The following is an 18,667-nucleotide window of genomic DNA, read 5'->3' on the forward strand; positions in this document are numbered from 1 at the left end:
GCACAGCTGAAACCGTGGAGGGCAGCCTGAAACCAGGTTCGCCAGATACATGTTGGCGTTGCAATGGAGCGCATAACGCAAAAACGTGCCGCTTCGTTGGGGCGGTGTGCCACTTCTGTAATAACAAGGGCCAGATTGTCGCTGCGTGCCGCCAAAAGGAGAGAGCCGAACGTCGACGGTCAGCAATTCGCAACAACAGGCTAGAGACGGTGGACCCATTGAAGAGAGACTACTTTGTCTTCGCCGTGGACCCACCCGTATTTTGCGATGTGGTAATCAGCGGCTGCAATCTGCGGATGGAAGTTGACTCCGGGTCGGCTTTTACGGTTGTCAACCCGCGTGTGATGCGCCAGCTCCGCATTTCCAAAAGCAGCCTCAGGCCGTGCACCTTCCAGCTGCGCTCTTATACATGGCAGAGTCTTCGGATTCTCGGAAAAGCAACAGCGGACGTTTCCTTCAAAGGCAAAAGCGTGGAATTGGAGCTTCTGGTTGTAAAGGGATTTGGCGTCAGTCTCTTAGGGCGCGACTGATTCCGGTCTTTGGGAATTTCCCTGGAGGGTGTCAACCATGTCGACGCCTCGTTGCAGCATGTTCAGGCAGCCACAGTCCATAATGTGATGGACGAATTTTCTGAGCTGTTCCAAGCAGGACTCGGGAGAAGCAAGGGGCCGCCGGTTCGTGTAGATATCGACCCCGCCGTGAGTCCCAAGTTTTTTAAGGCCCGCCAGGTGCCACTTCCGCTGCTGCCAAAGGTCGACGAGGCCATCGATAAACTGGTGGAACAAGAAATATTTGAGCATGTTCGTCACTCTTCCTGGGCAACCCCCGTCGTGCCCATTCTCAAGAAGAATGGGAACATCCGCCTATGCGGCGATTACAAGTGTACGGTAAACCGTGCCCTCCGGTGGGAAACATACCCCTTGCCTACGGCTGATCAGCTGTTTGCCAAACTGGCTGGTTGTCAGAAGTTCTCCCAGCTAGACTTGGAACAGGCATACCACCAAAAGGAAGTAGACAAGGATACAGCAGATCTCCAAACGGTCAACACTCATCGAGGACTTTTCCGGGTCACACGTCTACAGTTCGGCGTTGCTACAGCCGTAGCGATCTTCCAACGCTATATGGAAGAATTGCTCGCCGGACTTGATGGTGTTCTGGTGTTCCTCGACGACATTGTGATCGGTGGTAGAAACAGTGAAGAACACGAAGCCCGCCTCCGGGCCGTGCTGAAGAGAATGAGTGACGACGGTCTTCGCCTGAACAAGGGCAAATGCAAGTTCGGAGTGCCTCAGGTGACGTTCCTGGGTACCAAGTTGACAGGGAAGGAATACATCCTACGGAAGACAAGGTTCTGGCCATCAAGACCGCTCCCGAACCGGAAGACCAACAGCAATTGCAGTCTTTCCTTGGCCTCTTAAATTTCTATGGTCGGTTTCTGAAAGGGGCCTCTCATGTTTTGGAGCCTCTTCATCGGTTGCTGGACAACAGTGCTGCATGGAAATGGGGAAGGGAATAAGCGACAGCTTTCCCACAAGCCAAAGATCTATAACAGTCGTCCGCGGTTCTGGCACATTATGATGTCGCCCTTCCCTTGGTATTGGCCTGTGATGCTTCTTCGTATGGGTTAGGATTCGTCATGAGCCATGTCTCACCGTCGGGTCAAGAATCTCCAGTAGCGTTCGGGTCAAGGACAATGACACAAGCAGAACAAAAACTACTCACAGACGGATCGTGAAGCTTTGGCTGTCATAGCGATAGTGAACAAGTTTCATTAATTTCATTACGGACGGCATTTCAAGATTTTTACGGACCACAAGCCCCTTCTGGGGTTGCTTCACCACAGCAACCCGATTCCCCAGGTCTTGTCACCACGCCTTTTGCGCTGGAGCCTGATGTTGGCGCAGTACGACTACGAGCTCATTTACCGACCTGGCCGGCAGATGCGAAATTCTGACCTTTTCAGCCGCCTTCCGCAGAAGGTTCAGGACTTCGAGGTACCTCCCCTTTATGACGTTTTGCTCATCGAGTCAACCCCCGAGGTGCCTGTCGACTCGAAGAAGATAGCTTTCCTAACAAGGAAGGATCGCGTTCTTGCCCTCGTACTGCTTTGGATTCTGCATGGCTGGCCATCTGAGAAACCTTCCGAAGTTTTCAAGCCATACTACGATCGCCGTGACGAACTGTCTGTTTACAACAGTTGCATCTTCTGGGGCAGCCGTGTTATCGTACCACCGCTTCGTGGAGAAGAAGTTCTGGACCTACTTCACAGTGGTCACCCTGGCGTGGTAAGGATGAAGGGCCTTTCAAGGGGCTATGTATGGTGGCCGGGACTTGACCAAGACATAGAGCGCCGAGTGCGTTGCTGCTTTCCGTTCCTGGAGTCACGAAAGGCGCCAGCCCGCGCACCCATCCACCCATGGGAATTCACAACAAGACCATTGTCGAGGTTACACGTTGATTTCGCGGGCCCCTTTCAGGGGGATTTTCAGAGTTTTTCTTCATCGTAGTAGATTCGCACTCTAAGTGGTTGGAAGTTCAACGAGTCAAGTCCATGGCAGCTTCAACAGTGATCGCAGCTCTACGTACGCTGTTCGCTACGCATGGATTGCCTGATGCTTTGGTGTCGGACAACGGTACTGCTTTCACTTCAGGGGATTTTACAGAGTTTCTTCGTAGAAATGGCATCCGCCAAGTCCTTGCGGCACCCTACTATCCCTCCTCGAACGGGCAAACCGAAAGGATGGTTCAAGAGACCAAGAAATCACTGGAGAAAATCGTTCGCGGCGACTGGTCGACCCGTCTTGCCAGGTTTCTTTTCGACCAACATATCCTTCCCAGTACTTCCACTGGAAGGAGCCCCGCAGAGCTTCTTTTTGGGCGGCAGATTCGGACGGCCCTAGTTCACCTACATCCAGATCAGCAGGCGGCAGTAACCCGGCGCCACGAAGAAGCCTTTGAGGCCAGCAATCGGCAAGCCACTCGCCAATTGGAACCCGGAAGTCCAGTTTTTGCAATTAATTTTGGCACGAGCGGGAACCGCTGCTTGCCAGGTGTGATCTCTTGCCGTTTGGGCCCGCTTTCGTATCAAGTGGAACTTGAATGCGGTCATGTGTGGCGGCGACACATAGATCATATCCGTACGCGGCATTGCAGCATGCCAAGTGACAGTCCAAGCCAGAGTTGCGAAGTCCAGATTCCTGATACAAGCTCCGCAACGTCAAGCCCGAAGGCAGACCCGGACGTCCGTCTAGCAGCTGCTCCGACTGCTGACCAAGAAACCGAGCAACACCAGGCAGGTCAATCCACATCGACCTCCTATCTTCCTAATCCTGGCGCTGCTCCATCAGGACGTCCTCAACGCGAACATCGTCGTCCTGGGTATCTTCGAGACTACATTTAGGGGGGAGGTGTGTCGTGTACTGGTCTGTGGTGGCATGCCGGCCGCGAGACAGTGCGACGGCCCACGCGAGCGCCGGCTGCTGCGCGAGTCAGGCCTCCTTCCGCGTGCCCCCATTCGGTTACGGCTGCTCGACCTAGAGCACATACACAACGTACATGTACAAATAAACCCTTGGTCCTCCGTGCTGACGCACCCGACGCCTCGAGTGAACTACATTACAGTCATTGTAAAATTTGGCAATGATTAGTCGCTTTTTAGCGGACGAGAAACCGCCCAGACGGCGGGCTCTGGCGATAGATGAAACCGTGGTGCCTAGGCGGTTTGAGCAAAACTCGGTAACAAGGCGTTCAGAAACTCCCACGTCTCATACTGATTTGTCTGTTAATCCGAAGAAAATAACGTTTGATCGGCGGCAGCGATTTTCCAGGTCATCATTCTTGTCCTGCAGTTTGGAAATATTCTCATCGACGTTTACGGAAGCCTGCGGTGGAGGAGCCATCTCCACCTTAGTTTCCAGCTCTTGGACTCTTTTTGTTAATGATTCTAAGCTATCATTGAGGGTTATATCATTCTGCAAAAGCGTATTGATGGAATCAAGAACACTTGCATTGCAAATCTCGAGTCGTTGCACCACATTAATCACAAGGTCAAGCTTAGCCTCCTGTTTCTTCGTCATTGACCCAGGATTTGCCTTGATGTCCCCACAAAGCAAAAGGAGGCATCAAAGATAAAGCACAGCCGCGCGAACACGCTTCAAGAAATGGGATGGCCACGTCACCGCTAGTAAACAAACATCCTCACGGTAACCGTAGGTTTCGTAGTAACTAACCTGTATAAACATGACGAGTGAGAGAGGCATCGAAACTGCGATGCCGTGGCCCGAAGCCTCGGTGAAAAGGGCGTGCTTTTGTGTGGTCGAATCAGCTGACGTGGACCCTTGTTGCTGGACGACCAACGGCGAAGTGTCCAAACGTGGTGGTAAACTCGGAAGATGTGGCGAACACAAAGGGAAACTGAGTTCCGCAACCGCACGATCCGTGCGGCCAGACACGTCCAGGTTCCATTCACTCAATTATAATGCCACTGATCAATATTTCCGTAACCGAGTGGCGGCGTTAAGTTTGAGGGGTACTGTACATTTACAGTGCACAGAAATATCGCTTCAGCTGGATATGAACACAAGATATGCTTTTCCTGCAAAAACGATGTTTCGAGACTGGTTTCTCATCTTTCTATACTCTTCTATTGCCCTGGTTGAAACGGAAAGAGTAGGCCAAAGGATACTTCACAATGCTCATAAAGGCGACATATGGGGGTGGGCCTCAATCTCTTCTATGTCACTACAGCTTACTGGGCCAGTGCCACGTTTGCACAAACTCTTTGTTGTTTAAAAAAAAAAAATCGAAGAAGATTATTTCGGTAAATGGTGTGATTTAATTGTCTAACTCGGTGAAAAATTAGGTTCAACACAATTTTTAAGAAAGATGTTTGGCGTGTAAATATCGGAAAATATCAGGTTTTACCCAAGACGACGGGCCCTAATTTTACTAAAAATTGTTCATTTTTCTAAAAAGGCCCATTGGTAGAGACAAATATAAATACACAGAACAGACCAGGTAAGAAGAGAACAGAAGAGAAGCGCGTACTCACAACTGGAATGTTTGTGTGAAGAAGTGGAATAGGAAGCAAGATGGGGGGGGGAGTCACGCGCTTCTCTTCCCTTCTCTTCTTACTTCGTCTATTCTGTCTATTTGTGCGCGGTCTATCATCACGTTTAATGAATTCCAACTAGCCTAGCTTACTACCTGACTACAAATATAACGTTAATCACTTTTTGTGTGCGATGCCTATTTTTAAATGGAGCGATATGGCCAGCGTTTCGTGAAACACTTTTTTCCCTCAGTTGCCTTTATTTATATTTTGTGTGTTTTTCTAACGTTTTTTTTTATGTGCAGACGGTCTCCGTAGGTAAAAAATATGATAATAATTTTTAATACCCACTGATTTAAATTTTTTTTTTAAAGTTTGCTGCACAATATATTTTATTATCGGCCATCTCTCTACAGATCCTTAGCTTAATACGTAAGCAAATCTAGTTATGCGGTTCCTCCACAAAGGCTCCATATTTTGAGTATTTATTGAAAATTTACGAATGCATTCTATCTTGTGCCAGCGTTCACGCAAAAGGGAACAGGAATTATTTTCTGCAGGTATCGCTCCTTGTAGTACAGGTTACTCTGCTAGGTGCGTTTTGTAGAGACCCATCTGCATCAGGGTAGCTGTCAGTGCTCCTTTGACACTATGTACAGGGGGAAACACTACGTACAGGGGGAACAGCGCACCCGGAGAACAGTCACTCAAGTCAACACACACACAAAAGAAAGAGACACTTACTCAGCGCTGACTGACAACTCTCTGTATATTTACACTTTCTCTTCTTCTATTTGTACTATATGCAAGGGCCAGGGAGAATAACTGGTCTTTTTTCTTTTCTTTCGATATGATGTTAAATAGTGAACTAAATTGAAAATAATTTAAGGCTAGGTAGTCTAATTCTTTTTGTAACAAGGTTAAAGACTAACACATCTGCCGTTATGTTTCGCAAAGTTCTCTGCCTCGATAATTTCTCTTGTGAGCTGGTTGTGGTGCTTCCCAAGCACGCCGCAGTTACTTAGCAGCACTGAGCAGCCACAGTCTCGACATTGAATGCCTAGATGACCGGAGCTTTTGTTGGTGAATGTGTTATTACGGTCACGAAGGCGATCGTTAAGACACCTTCCGGTCTGACCTATGTAGAGTTTTCTGCAAGAGAGGGGAAATGGGTACACCACCTTCTTTGTACAAGGGACAAAGGTGTTCTTATGCTTCTTTTAGCAGCCAACGGTTGTAATTGGTGGAGTATTTACCTTCTTGCATTAGCTGTGAAGTGTGTTAGGAGCTGAGAAGATGACTTCCAAGTTTACTCGGTTAGCTATTTTCTTCAGTTTGTGGAAGTCCTTGAGAGACCCTTCCATGCGCATGTCTGTTTCGTGATGGAGAATTTATTAAAGCGTTGTACGAACCCCGACCGTCGGGCCTGATTTGGCCCATGAACGTATTCAGAGAGCCAGCGTCTGGTCAGGAAGCTATCTGACCTGACGGCGAAAAAATAGTGGGCATAAAGATACGGCTGAGGCGACGCATTTTAAATGCACAAACTAGGATACCAGGAATAACAAGAGGAACTGCATTGTAACATGGGTTCTCCAGTCATATTAATAATTGAACACTCAGTTTACCAGTTATTCTTATTTTCAACCCCTTTTTCATTTCTGCGGAACTATGTTAAAATTCCATAGCTTTCTCATGTGTTTTGCGCTTAGCGTCCACTGTAACATTTTGTACTGAAGAAATGTGCTAACGTTGCAATGCGATTTGCTTTATACATGGTGACCTTTCCTTGTGTTTCCGGCTTGAGCACCGTCGCCGTCGCCGTCGGCGTCGGTGTCGTCGCGCGTTGCATTAAGGATAAATTGCCCCGCTAAATTCAGTAGAAAATTTTCCGGCCTAATTTAGCGCGAAAATTCTGCGCTAAAGTAAGCGTAAAAATTCCCCACCAAATTTAGCAGAAACATTTCCCGCTAAACTTAGTAGGGAACTTTCCCAGCTAGGTTTGGCTGAAATATTTCCATGCTACAATTGGCGAAAACATTTTTCGCTATATTTAGCGGAAAAATTCTCTGCCAAATTGAGCAGAAAATTTCCAAGCGAAATGTAGCGAAAACATTTTCCCTTCAATTTGGCGTAAAAATTTTCGCCACTGGATTTAGCGGAACATTTTCCCCGTTAAATTTAGGGCAAAGCATTCCCCGCCAAATTTAGCGCAAAAATGTTTCCAATAAATTTACCGGATCAATTTCCATCCCCCCCCTCCCCTCATTTGGCTTAAATATACATTAGGGGAAAATTTTCCTCGCTAATTTTAGGGGAAACAATTCCCTCGACATTTAGCGAAAAATGTCCACGCTAAATATAGCAAAAAAAATTTCCCCGCTATATTTAGCGTATAAGCTTCCCCCTAAATTCAGCAGAATATTTTCCCCGCTAGATTTTCCGGAATATTTTACCCGCTAATTTTAGCGCGAATAATTCCCAGCTAAATTTAGCGGAAAATTTCCCCCCTCAATGTTCAGCAGAAACATTTCCCACTCAATTCTTCGGGGAATTTTTTCCTCTAAATTTAGCCAGAAATTTTGCGAATATTTTACGTTAAATGGGAGGGGACCAGGTGAGGTGGGGGGAGGGGAGGAGGGGGAGGAGGGGCATAGCCTCCTTTCCGTATCCCCCTCTCCTCCTCAAGAGCTGCGCTCTAATTCGGCATCACAGATAATAGTAAAGGTCTTTAATTTTTTTATACGTTTGGACTAGGCACTAAGTGCGGACTCTGCACGGCGTGTGGATTAAGCACCGTGTATGGATTATCTAAGCAAAAACTTTTATTATTGACCCCAAATTTGCCCCTGCAGACTATGCGCCTTGTGCGCACTATTGTCCAGAAAATACGCATACGCATTCTTCCGCATCGGTTTTTTTTTAATACTTACTCTAATATTAATTTGTCTGTTAAAATATCTATATAGAGTTATTTGTTTAGTTTTTCTTCGTTTATATAATTACTCTGTTTCTTCGGCCGTCGAGGCTGTGACAGATCCGGCCCTTCATTCAAAACGTATGCAGACCCCTGGTTTCTGCGGACAACTTGAGGCATTCAAATTTTGTTTTCAGATAAGGGGGGGGGGGGGGGGGGGGGACACTATTTTCGTGCTACAAGCGCCTTAGCAACAACCTGCTCTGAGTAAACACATGTTTACGAATAGTTGTCACGATTAAGACAGGAGAAAATATCGATTGACTGTCAACCTTATTCGGGGCGTCTTTCAACCAGCCAAACTAAAGAAATTTTTGTAATACTTCCTCAGACTATTTTGATAACCACTACCGGACCATTGACGAACGTGTGGATCAGACCAGAGAGTGGTGGAGTTTCAGATAGCCAATTATATCGGGGGATTTGCACATGGAACGAGTTGCAGCAAAATAGTGCCTCCCTTGCTTACACCTGAGCAAAAAGGCAGTCGCATGGCTGCATGCGTTTGCTTTGAAAAAGCTGTTGACGGATGATCATGATTGTTTTTTAATGTTTTGATTAAAAATGAGCCTTAAAAGAGTCTACGATCCCGAAAAAAACCGCAATTCATTCAGTGAAAAGCTGCCACTTCGCGTGCACATCAACACGAAAATAATATGCTTTTTTAAAGCGAGTGGCATTGTGCGCTCATAATTTCTTCGTCCGCGCAAAACGGAGAACCAATGCTTTTATACGAAAGTGTTAAGAATGCACCGCCAAGATTTGCGGAAGAAGGGTCCCAAGTTATGGGAACTACGAAAATGGTTCGACCCTATTGGTAACGCGCCCCCCCACACCACGCTGAGTGTTCCGCAGTTTTGACCAAAAACGGCATGACCCCGCACTCCGCCCTTCCTGTTCAACCAACCTCGCTTCGTGTGAATTTGACACAAAATATGTTTTTCAGCCGATTTCCATGCAGTTCTGTAAAGTTCGGCTCTAACAGCCCTCTGTATACTTCGATCATCCCTAAACTGGCAATGCGGTGGAACCTACCCGTTCGTTCGACCAATCAGCCACCACCCTTTCATAACCTGGCATCGCCCTCTGCGCGTGAATATAGGCGGGAGTGTGATCACGTGCCAAGGGATGGGCGTATGACTGGTCTAACGAGTACGCAGCGCTTGCTGTGAGGAAAAACCGACACCGAAAAGCGTTACCCCCCTATTGAACCAATAAAAAGGCCAGGTTTCCGGTGGGATTTGAGCACACTACTTTGAGCTTGTGAGCCAAGTTCTTTGTCCACTGAGTTATCCAGGGTTGATGTTCGGAGCACGCAAAAGTGAACTCACTCGCGCGGCGAGCGAAGGCGGTCTTTCCTGTCATGCTGTGCCATCTCACGGCGTGCGTCAGAAATGAGAACAAATCTTCGGTAGGCGGTGCCCGTTCAGGTGCCTTCTCTTCTACCCTAGAAGGCCTATTACATATTTCGTGCTTGCCTGTTGTTTTGTCCGCATGATCAAGCGTGTTTTTTTTCTCGAATGCAAAACGTTCTTAAGGGGAAATAGTTTACCGATGTGGAATGGATGATACAGAAATCTGCAGAAGCACAGAAAGGCATCAAAGTCGACGATTTTAAAGGTTATCTTGAGCCTCAGAAGAAAGCATATCGACAAGTGTGTTGCAACAGACGGAGAGTACTTTGAATGTGACTGAAGTTTCAACTTATGTACACAATTTTATTACAAATAATCCTCGCTTTTTTTTAGACATCCATATAAATTATTCTAAGAATATATGGTACTGCCATATCTGATTAATGTTACGCACCACTAACTCTGGAAGGATATATTTCAATATTTCGTGAACCACCTAATATTTGCGGGCTCCAAGTCTCGCGGAGCGGTTTAAAAGTGAATGATTTTTTAATTAGTCGCGTAGTCTAACTTCTGCGAATCGAAAACTAGAACCCGCGGTGACCATTAATTGAGGTGCCCATTATTTCTTACTTATTAGATTTTTTTCATTATTTCAGTTGTTATGATAATAAAGAAAACATATATATATTAATCACGTGAGAACCTTTGCATGTGTCTTTTCCCGTTGTTAGATCGTTGCTGTAAGAGAGCACAGCTCCTAATATTGCTTTGAAAGTGTCGAACGTTTGCTCGAGTTGTTCGCGTTACCTATTTCTTGGAAAATCGTGGCCGATTCGGGAAATCCGCAAAAATTAGCTTTTTGCGAAAGTTACCTCTGCAGTAGAAATATAAGAGCAAAATATATTTTATTTAACGTCAAAATGAAATTTTGATAAACTACAAATGAAAACAGGAATATCAATTCACCTAATAAATCGCAGACATAAATTCATTTTTTTAATTCCTTTTTTTTTGGGGGGGGGGTTAAAGTAGAGGTTAAAACGAAAAAAAAAAATTACGTTCGCGTTGATGCTTTTGTGTCTTTTTTAAACAATAGTGTCCTGTGCTTCTTTCTTTGTACAGACATGTCCTCATGAATTGAAGAAACAATTTGATGAGTGGGAGAAACGTTGGTCGCAAAATAGGGAGTCTGCTAAGGAAGCTTTGTGCGATCACACCGACGGAAATTTTTGATTGCGTAATGTACTTTCTAAGGTTTTTAAAAATAAAATAAACTTAATGTTTTGTTAATAAAACTCTGCCTCCAAATTATCGTAGGAATTTTCTCAGTTTGGTCAAACCAACGAAATTTCTTCTGCATCGATAAAGTGTAATCTGGTAGGGAAATATGTGGCGCAAACCTTGGAGCCTGACACAAACATTCTATAGTCCGTTGAAACTCAGGAAGGTAAGGCGAGGCTAAGACGGGCCGGGGAAGAGGAAGGCGTAACGCTGGAGAAGAGAGGAGGAAACCTCAGTAGTGTTATTCGCGACTCCAGCGACCTATAGGGGGCGCCACCACCAAACAAACATGGCGGCTGAGTCCAGGTCGCGTAGGCTCGGCCGGGCCGCCTGAACAGGTGGCGCGTTCAATTTAAAAGATTTGCTTTGGTTTAATGCCCAATTTTATAGGAATTTGAACTGAGACGGTTAAGTGTCGCCGCTGCACATAAACTTGCAAAGCATCGTTTTGTTTTCCCGGTGTTTTTTGTCTTATTTTCATGTCAAACTTTATTTTTGGAGTGTTCGTTCAAAACCGAAACTATGGGCTCTGGAGAGACGGTAATATACTAATCAGTGTTGATCATCTAAGGAAAGCGGCGATGACTAAGTAATTGTTCCACCGAGAGTTATTTTCAGCAAACTCGCATGCCTCGACCATGCGACTTATCTGTCATCTAAATCAAGCTTTTGTGCGTATCCCCGTTTAAGAAAGAGCTCCAGTCGTGTGAGCTCGGTCAAGAACACAGGCTGCAGTAAAATTACGAAAATTAAGCAAGCGCTTCTTGAGCCAAGGACCATGTTAACCCGCCGGCGCCCCACTAAGCAGCTGATACTCGTATTTAAATTCAGGTTTTAGTAGCAATCGAGAAGTCATTTTGACGAGCGGGTTATGTATTATATTACGTACTATTGTCCCACTAAAGCGATATTAGTATATTTTTTGGGTTAAAATATGAGCTTAGCTGACTAGCTATTAGGTGAAATGCTGAACAAAAGTACATTTGACAGAAAGAGAGATATCACTAAAACTTAGCTAAATGGTTCTAGCCGACAGCACAGAGACAAACTGAAGAGAGTCTTCATCGGAGATTCACGCAGAACCTCTCTGCATTGAACTTTGCTTCGAATCCTGAACGGAGAAAATGAGTATTTCTTGTGGCCGGTCAACCTGACCAATGTAGACGTGCATTGCTGCTGCTGCTTTGACGAGGGTATAATATAAATGTTGGAGGCGCGGTAGTTTAAAATGCTGTGGCAGCTTCTAAAGTTGCGAGACTCGTCCTCCCCCCCCCCCCTCCCCCACCTTTGAAAACAAATAATCTCACTCATTTTTAATTTGCAGCGAGCAGGTTTTTTTGAATCAAGCAATTGCAAAATCAGCCGAACTCGTTCAGTGTGGTCCAGAGGCTTTTTCGGCAAAAAAACAGCTAAGATGAATAGCCAACCCGCCGACGGGCGTGGGTGGCTCAAACTTGAAGCTAACCGAACACAACCAAACACAAGAAAAGCAGCTGTCGAACCTTCCCTTCCCATTCACTTAACTGCAACATTGATGTTCCCTCCAGTGAAATGCCTCAGTTCACTGCTCTACATCCTCATAAAAAAAGAAACAAAAAAACTTATTAGTTACCAAGCAGTCGTCACTCTGAGTGTAATTCGAGACAGACAACAAAATCCAAACGTTTCTCTGTGATTTCGCCCCATCCAAGAAATCGAAAGCACGCGACCGTGTGTCGTGGAGTAAACGGGCTTCGAAACACGTGATGGATGGAAACAATCTACTGAGGCTTCACCACGTTCATGAACACTCAGGCAAACTTAAGAAATATTCGGACCTTCGTCAAATTACACTGTTCGCCACCGCGCCGACAACACGTGTCCGCGAAGCCGCCAGAGACGCGGAGGGGAGCGGAGCGACCTGGAACGGCTGGTTCTCGGTTTTTCCGCTTGGTGGCGTCAGTTTTGCTGGAGTCGCGAATATGATACACGATTGAGCCGGAAGTAAACAAATTCTGGTCACGTACACGGATGTAAACAAATTCAGCGCACGTACTCGGCACGCGTCTTGCTTCCATCCTGTATCAACCTCCCACGTGACCATGACGTCAGGTTCGCACGCCCGGTCCTTGGACCCCAAATTCCGGGACCTGTCAATCATTCGGCAGAGTCATATGATGATTAGGTCATAGGTAGGGACGACACTCGGCACGCGCCTCGGTTTCATCCTGTATCATCGTCCCACGTGAACGTGACGTCACATTCCCCTCCCATAGCCCGGTCCTCGGCCCCAAATTTTGGGACCTGTCAATCATGAGTGTTCCCAGAGGGCGCGAATTCATTTGAGTCATTCGCCAGAGGGTGACGTCACATGATGATGACGTCATAGCGCGAGACGGGCACATGAGGACGAAGGACATGTGACATTTGAATCGCTGCGCGGTATATGCATTTTATTCGCCAAAATAGGTTCTGCGGCGGCTGGGAATCGACCTCGGCACCTTCTGTACAGCAGTCCGACACTCTACCGCCTGAAATTTTTTTTTTAAACCTTGTGATGCTATGTACACGTTAAAAGCCACAACTCATGTGGCAGAGGCAGAGCACACTTGACATTCAATCCGTCCTCGGAGAGTGTCGGGGCCATGAACCGGTTACATCGATCCACATACAGCCGCGACCCCGGTGGGCACCATAAAAAGTCTCAGAAACTCGGCCAAGGCAAACGCTTTGGGAACGCCTTCCAGTTGTGATATCCTGCCCAATCTCTCGCACTGAGGACTGAAAAAACGTACTGGAAGCCACCAACAAAATGGCGTCAAGCAGGTTTCCCACCTACTGCCACCAGGAGGTGATCTGTCCTTGAGCGCCAGATAGCCTGGAGACCAAGGGGGGCTAGCGTCTCGAGACAGCTTCTGTTTGTACCGTTGCCAAACTTCACAAATTTAGAGCTTTCCCATTCTGGGTAGGGCTGAACCTGAAGCGTTTGTCTTAGCTGGACCAAGAACAATTGAGCGTTCGTGCGATCAAAGAACACATGTCTCAGGTCTTCCTCGTAGTGGCATAGCGCACAATTCTTTGACCATGCCACAAAGAAGCCCTCCTTGTCCAGCCAGTTTTTGACGGGCAAAACCTCGGTATGAAACTTAAAGAAAAAGTCCTTTGTGCCGGTCTGAACGGGGTAGAACTAAAGCCTTTAGAAAACACTAGACGACGTCTCGCGAAGGTTCGCGCGGTGCGTGGGCACGGGGGTTAGCAGCTCCAGGGCATCCCAGTACAAAATGCGGCGCTTCACCTTTGCCAGGTATTCGTCCGAAAACATCGCGTGAAATGTTTTCAATGATTGCTCAATTTCTTTGTAGAATTTGAGCGTGAAAACTCCCTCGCACCATTCATTAGGTACCGGAATTGACTAAGCTGTGCATTTTCCGGCATGCTTTTGAATAGCTTTCAGCAAATGCTCGTTGTATTGACTGCGAAAAAAAAAAAATCTCTGCACTTGGAGCTTCAGTTCAACCTTCACTAGACCGAGACCACCTTCCTGCCGACAAAGGAAAAAAGTGTTGCGCCGCATGCGCTCGAACTTAGAGTCCCATATGTACGCAGCGCAGAATCGGTTCACTTTCTGAACATCAATAATTTACAAGACATCGCTTGTGCCCCGTACCACATGGTCGGAAAAAATACCGAATTGCAGACCCTACTACTACGGTTAAAGAAAGACAAATATCTCCCATACCAGTCCTGTGCTTTCCCCTGCAAACTTTTCATATGGATACCTGAGTCCCCAGCCGTGAGGCACTCGGGGGCAAAGCTTCTGCCTAAATAGTTTGTCACTGCGCAACTCCATGAGATGCCCAGGAAGCTCTCAGGGCGAGCGTCCCAGGCTCCCAACCACGCACCGGTCGATTTGTTTTCGCTCAGTCGAGCACCCGACACACTCCGTTCCGGACTTTCGGAAAGTCCGAAACGTGCTTCAGCGCTAGGTCAACATCATTGCGTGAGGAGCACAACAGAGTTACGTCGTCTGCATATGCTAGTACCTTTAGCAGACTTGGCGCCCAGTTGAATCCTCTGATGGCACCGTCGCTGATGATGCGCCGGCACAATGGTTCAAGATCGAGTGAGAACAACACCGGCGACGTAGGGCAGCCCTGAAGAAACGATGAGTGGACGGGGATAGGTTTGGTGAGGCCTCCATTGACCTTGATGTTGGTCAATATATTATTGTAACAGATATTGACGTATCTGCCGAGCGTCTCACCTATGCCACAATGGTCCAGCAGCCGGAAGAGGAACCAGTGAGAGAAACGATCAAAGGCGTTGCTGAGATCCACTTGGAGGGCGGCCAGCGGGCTGCCCTCCACTAATGCCTCTTCGCACATTACTCTCATTGTGCAGGTTGTCCTGGATGCTTCTTCCATGAATGCCATAAGCTTGATGGTCTCCAACTACGCAGCGAATGCCCCGGTCAAGCCTCTTCGCTAGGATCTTTGCTAGAATTTTATAGTCCGTCGTGAGGATGCTTATTGGCCGGAAGTCTTCCACGCTCGGACAGCTGTGAGGAGAGCGCTTCTTCGGAATGGGGACTACCATTGCCTGCCGCATGGATGAAGGGAGAAGGCCTCGTGCAAGGATGTCGGAGAAAACCCGGCAGAGAAGAGGGACCAATAGATCTGCAAACTTTTTCTCGAACGCCGCTCCATGGCCATCCACTCCAGGAGATTTCCGAGAAGACAGCTCTTTTATCGTGCTGGCGATCTCTGCTTCGGTGATGTCCTCATTTATGGCTTCCCGAACGTCCGCTTGGATGGGAGGCATCTGTTCCAAGAAACTTTGTAAAAGGTCACCATTTTGAAAACTGTCTAATCCCTGTAGCTTTTCAAAAGCCATGTGAAGCGCTTGTTGTATGACGTCCTGCTCGAGCGAGCCTCCGTGCCTACTTGGAGCTGCCAGATATTATTACATTAAGCACGCTGCCGTTCTTTCGTTTAAAAAAAAAAAAAAAAAAACCTTTACAGGCACTTTATCTTTCTCCACGGCGAGAACCCTCGACCGAATAATTGCTCCCTCATAGTCCTTTTCCATGATGGCCAGCAGGTGCTCTTTGCAGTTGCGGATGTCAACCGTAAAGAGCCCAGGGGACACGTTTTCTTCTTCAATTAAACGCTGAAAGCATTTTGTAAGTGGGCGTCGATCTTTTTTGCGTTCACGCGCCTTCATTTGACTGTGTTGTATAAACTCCATTTTTAGGCTTATTTTCATCTGTTCCCAACTAGCAGCGTCCACAAGTTGTAAGGCAGCTGCGTGCGTAATGAGTTCCTTAATTTTATTGTTCAGCTCCTCATCCTCTGTCATGCTGTCGTTCCTTTTCCAGTTTTTCCAGTCGGTCCTTGTCCGCCGGGATTTGGTATGTTTTCCCAGACGCGCGATTACAAGCGCGTGATCGGAGAAGCCAACGGGCAGCGCTTCGTAACCGTCCAATGAGGCTTCCAATTCGCTGGACACGTAGACGCGGCCGATCCTTGCGTGCGAGCTCGCCTGCCAATGTGTGGAGCCTGGCACAGCTGCTGAAATGTACTCTGTTGCTTCGTGCAAGTCGTTATCACGCAACAGCTTACGCAGCTCCACACGGCCGGAGTCCGACAGAAGGCCATTTAAAGACTCTTTACCACTCAGCACATCGTTAAAGTCACCGGCCAGAATGGTGGGGCATGGCGTATCTAAATATTGCCGAGTTCTTGAAAAAGTCCTTGAGGTCCGCAGCTTCATTTGGCGCGTGCACGGCCACTAGTTTTACAAGCACATCGTCATGTATAATATCCATGGAGCAAATACAGCCGCTTTGGTCGGTTTCTCATGCTGGAGCGATTTGAAAACCCTTATCTTTTCCAATTAGGAACGCTGTGCCAGCACTGTATCCGATGGCTTTCGAATAAGCAAAAAGAAAGTGCCGCTCAAAAAAAGATAGCATATCTTCATTATGCTTTTCGCCTGATAACTTAGTCTCTTGTAAAAACGCTATGTGAACCCTTTTCTTCAATAATAGGTTCAGCAGCCACTGCGTTTCCGTGCTATCAAGCTGACACAACTGAATGTGGCTAGTTTGAGCGGCCCTCACATTTTAATCTACGGCGAGGTAAACAGGAGAAAGGCTTACTGTATCGAGTGACCTCGCGTGCGGTCGTCCGGGGTGTTTCTGGGCTTTTGGGTCGAACCTGCTCTTACGCAAAGCGGTGTCTCTCCACTTCAACTCACAGCGTGATGGTTTGTCGGGGATTTGACTGCAGGCAGTCCGGTCGCAGAGCTCTGGTCCGGGGAGGCCGTTCCTTGCGTCTGCTTGTGATTGTTCCACAGCGCTGGCAGTGTCGACTTCTTGCACAGAGGTTGCCGTGCTTGCTGGTGCAGTTAATTGTTTCCTCGTTTGACTCCAAATTTCCTGAGGACTGTTCCTTGCTGCTGGGGCTGCCTGATGTGAGCGCTCCTGAGACTGGGCCCTCGGTGTCCGTGCCGTCTTGCCTTCTCTGGGCTGCTTCTACTGGTGATTGCTATGCCGTGTCAGTCGCTGTCAGTGCCAGTGGGTCAGCTGAAGTACTAGCAATGTCGGTGCCATAGGTTGCCTCTGCTTCATCCGCTTCCATGGTGTGGTCGCTAAATTCTTCCGGTACCTCCGCGTTAGGGACTGACGCATACGTGCGCACACAGTCGGAGGCTTCGTGCCCTTAGCGATTACACTCCAGGCAGCGTGGAGCTCGGCAATCCAGCGCTCGTCCTGTTTGCCTCTCCATCTTCGTATTCGTCTTTATTGTGCGCTTTCACTACTATCAGCTGAATTTTCAACATGCATAACCAACTCGCCTACATCGCCACATTAATCCTTGCGAATGTGCCCAGTCTTCTTGCATCTGAGGCACAACGGCGCTCGACCCTGCACCAGAACCAGCGCGCTCGCTCCGGGCATTTTCAACTGATGCGGGAGGCTCTCCTTGGTCACGCCATCTTTCAACGTCATGCGAACAAGCCTTGTCTTCGTCTCTATCCCCACAAAAAACCCTGAGCGTACTTTGTCTCGCGCAACTCCTAGCACTTTCCCGTACGGTTCGAGAGCCCTCCGGATGAATTCGTCACGCACGTGAAACGGCACCCAGTGAAGTTTGAGGCTCACGTCGCTGGTGTCCGAATCGATGACGAGGCAACGTTTCCCGCTAATTGCAAGCTGTTTTTCCTTTACGAGCTTCTGTTTTGCAGCTGAAGAGTGAAACGTAAGCACCCGAACATGATTCATGTGAAAGGCGCCGTACGCTGCAATGTCCTTGAGCTCGGCGACCCGCGATATCTCGTTACGAAAATCGTCGAGTCGATATGGCCGCTCAGACACGTCACAGTGAAGAAAAACAGAGTTGAAAGAAGCGGTACCTGAAGTCAGGGGTGGCAGACGAATCTTGTAGTCTTGGGGAACGTCATAAGCATAAAAACCGCGGCCGAAAACGGCCGTTGGCACTAACCCGAACACTACACCCGTGCTCTGCGTTCCCGTCTTTTATACTGGTCGTTTTGAACGGACGCAATTAATTGGTGACTGAAAAGGCAATAAAAAAATATTCTGTTATCCTTGCCCCAGGGCGCAATCGTTCTCGGGGAAAAGACAAGCGACAGTCACATTGGCCACTGTACGATAGGAGCTTACTGTTCAGACCAGCGTTCCAACACGATTATCCGCACGTCGATCAATTGCACCTAATCCCTCAATCGGTATTAAACTTTTAATGTAAAGCAGAATGTCGACCTGCCACACCCCGCCCTCTCCGATCACGCCCCGACCAGCGGCATCAATGCCCTACAGTTTACGATCCCATCTTGTTGTTACACCACTGATACGCGAACACACGGTCACATCGGTGATAATTCCAGCCTTCTGTTCACAACCCACAACGCTGCCATCACGATGTTGCTGCTATGTTGTTGACACGCACAAATATAGGACCACGTTGAACGCCGGTTGCACTCGGCATCGGAAAACAG

The 18,667-nt window shown here is 47.6% G+C and overlaps 1 protein-coding gene and 1 pseudogene across 1 annotated transcript in view; one reads left to right on the forward strand and one right to left on the reverse strand.

The window, feature by feature from the left end:
• Positions 1-10,618, forward strand: part of LOC115308282 — a 50,669-nt gene extending 40,051 nt beyond the window's left edge. The window contains exon 4 of the mRNA XM_029966139.2: positions 10,508-10,618. Within this exon, the coding sequence (XP_029821999.2) occupies positions 10,508-10,618 (111 nt within the window). The remainder of the gene's footprint in view (positions 1-10,507) is intronic.
• Positions 10,619-16,899: 6,281 nt separating this feature from the next.
• LOC115312785 lies at positions 16,900-17,930 on the reverse strand (annotated as a pseudogene).
• Positions 17,931-18,667: the final 737 nt, after the last annotated feature.

The sequence above is a fragment of the Ixodes scapularis genome, unplaced genomic scaffold, assembly GCF_016920785.2.
Source record: "Ixodes scapularis isolate PalLabHiFi unplaced genomic scaffold, ASM1692078v2 PGA_scaffold8__174_contigs__length_109621045, whole genome shotgun sequence".
Classification (NCBI taxonomy): domain Eukaryota; kingdom Metazoa; phylum Arthropoda; class Arachnida; order Ixodida; family Ixodidae; genus Ixodes; species Ixodes scapularis.